Raw genomic sequence first — 11,872 nt, forward strand, 5'->3', positions numbered from 1 at the left:
ATCCCTAAATGGCATGGGGCGTATAGAGACCATGTTAGGCGTTTGCATATACGTGTTTGCAATTTACATAAATATTTTAAGCGTAAAAATATTGATATACTCTTATCTTAACAAATCAATTTAATAGAGTTAGTATCGAGGGGACGAAAAAGGTTACAAAAGTGAAACTATATACATGAAAGGGTTGAAAGTTTCAGTTTTAAACTGCACTAGTTAAAATAACCAGACCACATGGACAAAGAGAGTTTAACTCTAACCATTATAGTTATTGTCACACTACGCTCCATAAGCCTAGGTGTGCTACTAATAGTTGATACATGTTTTGTAAATATATCAAAGTTGTTTGCATGGCAGAAGTCTTTGTTTAATTAAAACTTTCATATATTGAAAATTTCGGGGATTAAATACCCGTATTGTCTTACAAAAGATTTTAACTGATAATAAGATAAATTACATCTTTTTACATAATCAAAATATCTGAGCCATCAGATCGTCTAATGGCAAAACCATCATCTTCTAGCCGCTAACCCTGATAACTTGTAAATGGTTTATAATATACGTCAGCAACACATGCTGGTGAGCATGCTGACTCTAAAACATTTATTTAACACTTTTATAAACTTAAGCTCAAATCGAAACCGCCCAGCAGACAGCGTACATGAACTTGGCATATACACGAAACTATTCCATTAACAGTTGCTTGTGACCCGACCTTCACTAGCAGAGGAATGACTAGGCGTGATGCGGTGTGCCCCTTGACTGATATATATGTAAGGATCCATGCAAACGTATATGATAGCTTGAAGGCCATCGATTACCTTTGTTTATAAAATTTTAGAGATACTTATTCTAAGCAAACTTTTGTAAATGACTCGTTTAAAAAGTTTGAGCGTATTCACCTTTCTTTATAAGGATCAGTACGTTTACCGATTTATGTTAATGTGTTACCTTAGACCTATAGTATGAGAATAACTTTGAAAATATCTAAACTTTCTTGTGAGTCTAGTTTTCAACTCGTATACCCTTTTTGTACTCGTTTCAACCTCGTTAAAACGTTTAAGTCTGATTAACATGTTCAAAACATAATTCCCATTAACATAATAATTTTTAGTTTGATACAGACCATCTAATGTATGAGATGGTTCGTCTCATAAGGTTTTGAACCTACTGTTGTGACCAAGGTCAAAAGCTGATTAGATGGTCCGTTACAACGATTAGATGGTTCGTCTCAACTGTCTATGCAGGCCCGTTTTGTATAAAAATCAATTTAACATAATCCGACACTTGTTTATGATTTCTAAGCTTCCTACATGACTTATGAAAGATGTTAGCATTATACTAACATGATTTTGAAAAAGTTTGATTTCCGGAGCCTCGTTTATAGGCTTAACGAGTGGAAAACGAATGCTAAGGAACTTATTATCCTCGTTGTAACTTCGCTATAACTTTGTCAACACTGGAAAGGCTTGGGTAGAACTTTCCTATTGGTTATAACACCTTCTTGTTTGTTTGGAACTTTCTTAAACACCTTAGAACTTCAAGAACATAAGTTTGGAGCTATAGGGTGATTATGGAATGATTGAAATGTTTGAAATAAGTTTTAATTTTCCTTTGCATGGTATTTATAGCCAAGAGATCATGGATAACGATTAGTACGCGTTTGACATGTTTCTAGCCTTGTTGTCAAAATCTTTGCTCACTTAGCCTTGTGACAAACCACCGTATGATGAGACGGTTTCATCATAACTTCGTAGATAAGTCAACTTTCAGACGAGTGTGTCTCAAATGTAGGCGTTTGATACAGCTCGTCTCAATATATATCTTTAACGGATAACCATTGCTTGTGACGTATCCACGGATGAGATGGTTTGTTTCATCCAAATTGTTCTTCATTTCAGTTTGGACCATGTACTTAAGCTCTGGCTTAATGACTAAATGGTCCATCAACTTCTAAAATTTACAAAACTAGACCGGAAGTTTTCAAGGTGTCATAATTGTGTACTCGTATAAGAACTATTTCACACACCTATTAATGATCGTCTTCACATACAAAACTTTACAATATTATACATATTTTTATTCAGAGTATTTTGCTAGTTTGATAATAGTACATAAACATGAGTTACATGAATATATTAAAAAAAATAGAGGCAAATCAATATTTAGAATACATATATTCGAATCTAATTTGCATATCATTATTCTAATGTAACCGTACATAATTCTTTTAAATTACTAATTTTAGTATTATCATAAAGAAATCGATGATGCATTAGAGTAGCAAGTCAAACAAGATATATTTCAGTTTTGGACTTTTCATATGTTTCTAGAGAGAATGTTGTTATGCTGATTCTATAAAAAGTATATTTAATGGGTTCTTCATACCCATTTTTATTTCTAAAATTTAAAAAAAAACATTTAAATAAACACTCCAATCTATTCCCTATCTCTAAACTCTATTTTTAAATTTTGTGAAATAGTATAGGAAACTTCTAAATTTAAAGCATTGACACAACACTCCATTTTCAATTACCCTCTATAATAATATATTATAAATAAATATTGAAAATGATAATAAGACAAGTTAGTGAGTAGTTAAAATTATAAATTGAAGAAAGAGAAAAAAAAATATAGAGATGAGAATGAAGAATGGGTCGGGGAATGTTTTTAGAAAATGATGTATAAACTAGAGAAATTGTGTTTTTTAGTTAAATTTTAAAGATAGAGATAAAAAAACCACTAAGAATGCTCTAAAAGCATTTTTAAAGCATCCCCAATCTTCCTCTCTTCTCAGTCACTTCTAAGTCCACTACACGTGGTCTAACGAGAATGCTCCAACTTTACTATTTATTTTCCTAAGAAAGTGTTAATTGAAAGTTACAAATAATTAATATATATAATTCGAAATTCTTAGCTCAAAACAAGAACATAAATTGCAAACATGATTCTATATGTTTATACTTGTGTTATAATATCCGGTTAAATATTTGCTATCTAGCATATCTTTTTAAAGAAATCACTCTTAAAGTTAAAAGGTTTACTAGGTATCTAAAAAAGTGGTGTACGTATCGAATTAACGTCTACAAAATATTCAAATGTCTTACTATTAAACATTGTGTGACGTTAAGTTAAGATTCCTTTTTGCCGTTTCAATAGGGGTAAAATATTAGTGGAGGAGAGTCAAAGTCTTGACGGTGTTAGAGAATGTGGAATGAGTGGAAATAGTCAAAACCTTGAATGCTGATTATGGTAGGAAAACATTGAGAGAGAAAGTGATGGGATTTGTATGGCATAAAAGACGGGATAAGTTTGTGCTTGTGAACTTCAAAGCTTTATTAATAGAGTTCCCATTGCCCATTCTTTTAACCAACCCTTCCAGAAACCTCATGCAAATACATATACACACACTCGTCTAATTTATAAGTTGCTAGTACGTTGTCAATTCTCGTCTATTGGGCATTTGAAATGATTCACTTGTTCACTTTTGTGTCTGTTTTCCTATCGTTTTCACCTCTTCTATGCTCTGCTGAATATAGCTATACTACGTGCCCGAAAAGTTTCAGTTGTCCGGATTTTGGTCCATTCGAGTTCCCTTTTTACAATACTAGTTATGCTAGATGTGGTTTGATCAAGGTCAACTGTACTTCGGGTAATGAGAGCGTTCAAATCGGAGGACAGTCATATCAGATTACTGGCAAAGATTATTGGAAGGGTCCTTCTGTAAACATCCAAAACCGCACATTTCAAGAACTTATAAAAAATAGAAGCTGCGAGGCTCTACTGCATAATTTCACTTCTCCAACTCAGTTGTTTTCCATTTCAGTCAGACACCAGGTGACTCTATTCAGATGCCCAAAAGGTCCCAGTTATGCTGCAAAATTTGACCGACCTGATTATAATAGCTACAACGGATGCAGATATCACAATTTCTACTATAAGCATCCCATCAGCTCTAAACCAGTTTCCGGTGATCTCCAAAGTGGTTGTCAAGTCATACAACTGCCATGGAGCGAAAATGGCCCGGTACCTAATTACACCGATGTATTTTCTCTTCTTACTTCTAACTTCACAATTTATTTTTGGTCGCCTTCCTGTCATGAGTGTCTGAAAACAGACAGCTGTTACAAATATAGGAATTTTGAGTGTTCAGATACCAAAAGAGGTATTTACGGCTTCTGTTTCCCTCTTTCTCTCTGTCTCGTTATTCCCTGGAATTATATATAACTTATCTTTTGTTGTTTGATCACTGCAGGCATAAAACGGATACTGATCCTAGGTAACATACCTCTTAAACTGCACATACTATTTATTATGTACACAAATACATGAAAAACAATACCTGAAGTTGTTGCATTTTCTTACTCTAGCTCTCACAGGATCTGCTTCCATCCTCATTACTGCCATTTTCATAATCTCGCGTCGCTATAAGAACACTCTTTTTTCATACTTTTTATCAAAAGACAAATCTCCAAACCCTGAAGACGGATGTCTCTTCTTTGGCGTTCCTGTTTTCTCCCACACGGAGCTGGAAAACGCCACCAAAAATTTTGACCCGTCTCATGAACTAGGAGATGGTGGCTTTGGAGCTGTTTATTATGGTAACAACTTAATTATCATTCTAATTACAAATTTTTTTTAAATCTTTATTATTCATTTGATATAAGTAAACTTTTACATTGAAATAAACGGCAAACGAGCAACAAGCTGTGCCGCTAGTTCTTTTTTAATGGAAAAACTAAGTCTTTTGAAAAACCTATTACCAATTCAATTGTTTATACCTTGTTTTTCTTAACAAGGTAAACTCCAAGACGGGCGAGAGGTTGCAGTGAAGAGACTATATGACCACAACTACAAGCGCGTCCAACATTTCATGAATGAAGTTGAAATATTGACCAAACTACGACATTCACACTTAGTCTTGCTTTATGGTTGCACCTCGAGACAAAGCCAGGAGCTTCTCCTTGTGTACGAGTACATCCCCAATGGCACTGTTGCTGATCACCTCCACGGGGAACAAGCAAATCCAGGCCTGCTAACGTGGCCAATTCGTATGAAAATCGCTATTGAAACCGCCAGTGCACTAGTGTACCTCCATGCCTCTGAAATCATACACCGAGATGTGAAGACAAACAACATTCTTCTTGATCACAATTTCAGTGTCAAAGTAGCAGATTTTGGTCTCTCCAGACCCATACCTAATAATGTCACTCATGTGTCAACGGCTCCTCAGGGGACCCCGGGATACTTAGATCCTCAATATCATCATCGTTATCAGTTGACAGATAAGAGTGATGTTTACAGCTTCGGTGTTGTATTGATTGAACTAATATCATCAATGGCAGCTGTTGATTTAAGTAGGTCCCAAGACGAGATTAGTTTGGCTAACCTTGCTTTAAACAGGATCCAAACGCGTGCAGTTGATCAATTAATCGACCCAGTGTTGGGATTTGAATCGAATCCTGAAATCAAGAACATGATCACATCAGTAGCGGAGTTGGCTTTTCGGTGTTTACAATATCACTCAGAGATGAGGCCAACAATGAACGAGGTGTTGGACGTGTTGAAGGAAATTCAAGCCGAGAAAAGAATAGACGCTGGTGACAATATCAGTGATTCAGTGATCTTGTTGAAAGATTTCCCGCCTTCGCCGGTCTCGGTCACTGGTGAATGGCAAAGCAGTAACAGTGCATCACTTTAAATAACATATTTCAACATTTTATTATGCTAACCAACAAGTTAGCTCCAGAGTGCAATTCACATCAATATATGTCTTATTACAAAGTTATATACACATCCTTCAGTTTACCAATTCAAACTAATTATTTGAAGCATTGCTAAATTGTCAGGAAGTCTTAATTTAATATTCAGATGCTCCATTTATTACTAATAAAACTGAAACTGAGTGTTTTCACACAGCAGATACAAACAAATCAAACCTGATACAAAAGTTCTTATATGTTATCAAAAATTGAGAATAATCAGTCAAAATGACCTGTATTTGTCAAAAGTTATTAGATATATATCTTAACTCTGGGAGCAAATCACAATTAAAAGACAAAGTATCAAATCAAACTTGACTTTGGGAAGTAAAACATTGGTTCAGAACAAATAAAAAAAATACAATAAAATAAGGATAAACAAATGCAAATTAGGTTTTCTCATAACGGTCGCCGGAAGGCGAAAGCAAATTAGTGACAATTGCGACTTGCGAGTTTAAACTTTAGAGTTTAGTTTTTCTCTCTTTTCTTATCATTTCAATTCACATCATCCTAAAAACAAATTAGTTTGCCTCCACATACCCCTTTTCTATTGGACGATTTCCTTAATTTCCAAATATAACTTCCACTACTCTATTTTTCTTATCAATTAAATAAATAAAAAATACTAATAATTAAAATACTTAATTAAAATAGTTATTGTAACCATTAACCTAAAACCCGGTTTCCAATTTTCTTTTCTTTCATCTTCAATTCAATACACGCTCTCTTTCATACTAAACCTTTTAACCTAATCAACCAAAGCCTCCATTCAATCGGCCATTCTTGCCTATTTTTTGTGTGAATTGGTTCCGATTTTGTTTTGTTTATCTTCCGGACATTAACAATCAGTCGATTATTAGTTTCTCCTAATTTCCTTCCGGACATTAACGATCGAAGAAGATTTGGGTGTCCATCAGTTCCGCTTTTGTTTCATGTTTTTGCTTCATTGCTAAATATCTCGATATCAAGTTAATTTGTATCATTTTTTTTGTTTAATAACCGTAATTTTGACAAACAGGGTATGGAGTCTGAGTTTCTGTCATAGTTACATCAATTAGCCATCGTTGGATGTCCTCGACAAGGTATGTAATATGATTTATATACTTATTGCTTGTATATTAGCATTAACGATTGATAATGATTTGGGTATCCATCGTTCCGATTTTGTTTCATGTTTTTGGTTAATTGGTAATATCTCGATAGCAAGTTAACAGTTATTATTTTTTCGTTTATAGGTATATGCTAAGATATGTAATTTGACACTTTTGGAATTTTTGATTTTGAATTATCAATTATTTGAATGTTGGTTAATTTCATTTAAGTTTTATTCGGATATTGAATGAATAATTGTTTTATTTCTGGAAATTAAATTTTCTTTAAAATGAATGCCAAAATTAAACATTCCTTTTTAATTCTTTATCGAAAAATTAGTGTTAAGTCAAACATTCACTTACGAATTATATGATAACCGATATCATTAAAAATTTAAATTCTTGCCTAAATTATTTGTAATATATATTTGGTTATTATTTGTAAACTAATTTTATGATTTTAAATCATATTATATAATCCCCCTTAATAAGCAGTTTTATTTTAACATATCGGCTTCAATTTTTTGTAAACCAATATCACAATCCGTGGTGTTTAATATTTTTAAAGAATCATTTCTTTGTGCAGGAAAAATACATATTATTAACAACGTGGAGGATGCAAATTATCAAGCTATTCTTGACATAATGTCCACCTTATATGCAGCTGAAATATTTAATAAATTACGCGTGGCATAGGTATTATTTTAGTTGTTGATAAATCAATCAAGTCAAACTTTTCATATTATCATTTACTTTCAACATTTATATCCACTTATTTGTGTAGACATTATACAGGAAATGTGTGGTATTCTTATCGACTGGCATACATAGGTTAGCTTTTGAACGTACTACGGATTTAGAGTATTTTTTTTTTGAAATATTTAGATGACCATGAAATGAAATATTCAATACATTTTTGTTAGCACAAATCTTCTGTAAATAATCATTTGGTAAACTTTTATTTTTACCCTTGTGTAATTCTGCATCCCAATTCTTGCCTTTTCAAGAAATTGTATTTATTTTACCAGCATGAACAATGAAAACACCATTCTTAAATATAAATGGTATTTTGTTTTGATTCAATTTATTAAAATGTGTGATTTTTTATTCTCTTTTTCAGTGCTACTTTCCTAATATCAAATGTTAAGGTCTTTCGTTGTCAACTCTCTCACGTTGATCAGTTTTATTCTGGTGAAGATTATCCTAGAAATGATCGCAGTAGCACGCCTTTAGGTACAGCAGGTGACAAACATTTTCTTTGATTAAATATAGTTACTTTTTTTAGTTTTATGTTTCTCTATTTGGTTACATAGATAATGTGTCCGCCAATGATAAATAACAATTTTCAGTTTTGAGTTCAACCCGCTATAACCTGTTACTGCTGTTTTATGCATAAAGTCATCCGCTTGGTTACTATATGTATATAAAGCATATTTGGCAAAAAGCAGTTTTCTTAATAATGATTTTGATATGGGCTTGAAATTATCATCACTATTACTAATTTAGAGCAAAATGATTTGAAATTAGGACTTGAGTCTAAAGGGATGTATAGCTTTTGTTTTTGTTTTCATGGTTGTTTAGTCTATGAGTATTTTATTTATTTTTCTTTTTTATATGCTATATGCTTGATTTGTTTAATTTAATCCGTTGTATAAACCATAATTCGAAATTAGAATAGGAAATCGAAACCCTAATGGTGTAGAATTTTGAATTTCATGTTTGTTTTGAATTGTAGTTTGACTACAAGAATTTAATGCCAATACTGGAAGTAACTTCTTTCCAATTTCATTAGTAGTTTGACCACAAGAATTTAATGCCAATACTGGAAGTAACTTCTTTCCAATTTCATTAGTTTGATCAGATAAATCATGCTTTGAATTATGATAACTTGGGTGTTCTTGAGTTAATCCAGTTGGTGGAGTTGAATATGATCATAATTATAGGTTATTATATATGGGCTAGATGACTGGTTTGAACTATGGATAAAAATCAAGGTAAAATTTGATATTTTTTAGTTACTGTTTGTGTTAAAGATTCTGAACTCTTTATTGTTTTAACATGTAGATTACTACTGCTCTGATTGTAAGTTTGTGACTTGCTTGACGATGCACTTGATGATTAAGAATCTGATAATCAGTGGGCTCCCTCTAAAGGCTCCTCATCTAAGGTATTTTATAGTTTTAGTAAGTTTCTTTGTTTATATTTTTTTCAGATCATGACATTGTTTTACTGTCTAATAAGGATTGATCCATATCCTGCAATCATATTTTAATTAAGTAATAAGTAACACTTTGGTGATTTAACCAGGAAATTGGTGACAAAGTGGGCAAGTAGGGCAACAAATTAGAATTGTTCGGGTCCATTAGAACATACATATTTTATTTGTGTTTTTTATTTAAATTTATAAAGATATGATGTTTTTGTTTATAATCCAAAGAAGAAAATACTTGTCATTATGACATTAAAATGTCCAGGCACGGGAAGATTCAATGTTTATTGGTTCCTACCTAGACTTAAAACTGATAATGCTTTTTTGTGTGAAGCATAATGTTCTAATTCTAACTCAGTAGATATGATAAGATATGATAATAAAGTATGTAATAAGTGTTTTTGTAATTTGTTTCCATTATTTAATTATTATAATAGTATTTTTAAATTTACTACTAATGTTAATAGGTGTAGAACCTGGTGAGGTTATGGGTTCAATAATGATGATGATGCTGAACAGACAATGATGCCAACATGTTTGTTTGATGGTGGTTTGGAGGCTCGCACAACACTTGATTTAGTCTTCCAACCAAAAGCAAGCGTTCTTCAATGGCAGGCGTTAGGCAAGAACTCAAACATAAGTGAAAGTTAGTAAAACTCACATGTCACACATGTATCCTGCTCACCAATGTTGTTCAATATATCTGATTGAAATGCTAGATTTATAAGTATGAGTTTACTTTAAACAGTTTATTGGGGTAGGGATACTTTTGGTAAATCCATGGAATGTTACATAGGTAGCATTTTGAAGGTATATTATTGGTTTTTCTGATGTATGTTATTGGTTTATTGATTCTTGATTACATGTTAAAATTTTATTATTTAGGTCTGATTAAGGTTTATTCCATTATTAAATATTATTTATGTTGATTGATTCTTTAGCTTATTTATTTATTGATTATTGATATTGAAAGTTTTATTATTTAGGTGTGATTCACGTCAATTGAAAGCTTCCTAAAAGTTTATTATTTATTGACTAAAAGATATGTGTTTGGGTTTTACAAATTTTAATTTTTATTTTCTGTAGGCATGATGCAAGATTTTAGTTCAGTATTGCAATTATTGAGGCCAACATAGATCTATGTTGACTCATATTTAATGCAACTGGTTGACAATAAGTTTAGAAAATTACTATAAACGATAGTATAAATCTTAAATCGGTGCCAATTTACTTAACTTTTTTAATTTATTGGTTGGATCTACATGCTTTGCTTTATTAATTTATGGTTTGGATCTTTAGGATTTGCCAATTGCTTCAGTTTATATATTAGCGTCTACAATATGTTACTAATATACAATATTGCAACTGATCCGTTTGGAGACTCGTCTGAGGAACCAGATCCGGGTTATGCCCAGTGGCAGATTCTGGATGAGCAACACGTAAAGACCTGAACATTATTTGTTTTTTCCAGTTTATTTCAATTTCATATTTAAGTTTCAAAACTATTGTTAATTGTGGGATTTATCTTTATCTTTTGTTGAGATTTGTCTCTTGGCTGGGCTTCAAAAACCTCACAGATTTATCCCTTTTTGTTGATTGATTATTATTGACGAATTGTTATTTGAAATTCATCGTTCTCTCGTGTTCTTTTCGTTTCATTATCTTACCCGAATCATACCATTATTATTGCCATAACTTTGTATCCCTCCAATTTAATATAAATTACTAAAACAAAAAATTTAAGTAAAAAAATTGTTCTTACAAATACATGTACAATCCAGTCAAATATATAACATACGTGTTTAATTGGCAATTTTTATATTTCCGTTTGTGTACTACGTGGGTCTACCTTACCCGTGTAGTATGCATGCTTTTAATTTAGAATATTGACTAGAAGAACGTTACGTGCAACGAAATTATACTTCAAGTAATTCAAAAAAAAATTATCTTAGAATATTGACTAGAAGAACATTACGTGCAACGAAATTAGACTTCAAGTAATTCAAAAAAAAATTGTCGTTTGAAATTATATATGTGTGTACTTAACGATTTCTATATTTCCACCCGTGTTGTACACAGGTCAATAACCTAGTGTGATAACAAAAGACGATTTGTTTCCATAATTAGAGGGGCATGTTGTATTTTCTAGGCCTAAAAAGGAACATAAACGCAACTTGTTCATCTTATTTCGTTTAATTCAAACCAAACAAAATAAAGAACAAAAACATTTCAACGAAAGATTTTGTTGTTCACATATGCTTGGTAAGACACTTCATGTTCATGTTAAATTATGTTCGTTTGCTTGTATTCTAGACGTATGAGTTTCTGTGATAACTAATTAATTTTTAAAGTTTATGCCTTTAGATGATGAAAGCCTTCTAGTTTTATCCAACAAGGACATTGTTACGTCCCATGTAAGTGACATTGGCCCAACAATGCAGTCTTGAACCAAGCCTGTCATTAACAGGGCCACTCGATGTATCTCAACATGACAAGCCGATCGCCTTTTTTAGCAAGAAACTCAGTACAAATATGAAAGCCGCTTCGGCTTATATCCGTGAGTTATATGCTATCACCGAAGCCATCAAGAAATGGCGACATTATATGTTGGGTCGCCGATTTCGTGTTTTACCGATTAATGTAGCTTACGTTATCTCTTGACACAAGTTATCCAAACACCGAAACAACACAAATGGGCAAACAAACTGATCGGGTATGATTTTTAAGTCTATTACAAACCAGGTAAAGAAATCCATGTGGATAACCGATCCACAACTACTCACATTGTCCCCACCCTATTTTTCATGGTTACA

General features: G+C 32.4%; 1 protein-coding gene across 1 annotated transcript; it reads left to right on the forward strand.

Annotated features, from left to right (window-relative positions):
• Window positions 1-3,440: 3,440 nt before the first annotated feature.
• LOC143620846 (LEAF RUST 10 DISEASE-RESISTANCE LOCUS RECEPTOR-LIKE PROTEIN KINASE-like 1.1) lies at window positions 3,441-5,930 on the forward strand. Its single transcript, XM_077092444.1, has 3 exons — window positions 3,441-4,213; window positions 4,326-4,598; window positions 4,797-5,930. Exons 1-3 carry the CDS (start codon window positions 3,466-3,468, stop codon window positions 5,696-5,698), a joined length of 1,923 nt encoding a protein of 640 aa, XP_076948559.1. The 5' UTR covers window positions 3,441-3,465; the 3' UTR covers window positions 5,699-5,930.
• The last annotated feature ends 5,942 nt before the right edge of the window (window positions 5,931-11,872 follow it).

Source organism: Bidens hawaiensis, unplaced genomic scaffold (genome assembly GCF_021521415.1).
Source record: "Bidens hawaiensis isolate Kalapana, Puna unplaced genomic scaffold, B.hawaiensis_p1.1 tig00000296_1, whole genome shotgun sequence".
Lineage (NCBI taxonomy): Eukaryota > Viridiplantae > Streptophyta > Magnoliopsida > Asterales > Asteraceae > Bidens > Bidens hawaiensis.

Excerpts from the sequence above, each read along its gene's own strand:
- LOC143620846 (XM_077092444.1), top strand. The coding sequence starts at position 3,466 with ATGATTCACTTGTTCACTTTTGTGTCTGTTTTCCTATCGTTTTCACCT. Across the intron at positions 4,214-4,325 it reads CTGTCTCGTTATTCCCTGGA|ATGAAAAACAATACCTGAAG; the intron begins ATTATATATAAC and ends GTACACAAATAC. Across the intron at positions 4,599-4,796 it reads CTTTGGAGCTGTTTATTATG|GTAAACTCCAAGACGGGCGA; the intron begins GTAACAACTTAA and ends TTTCTTAACAAG.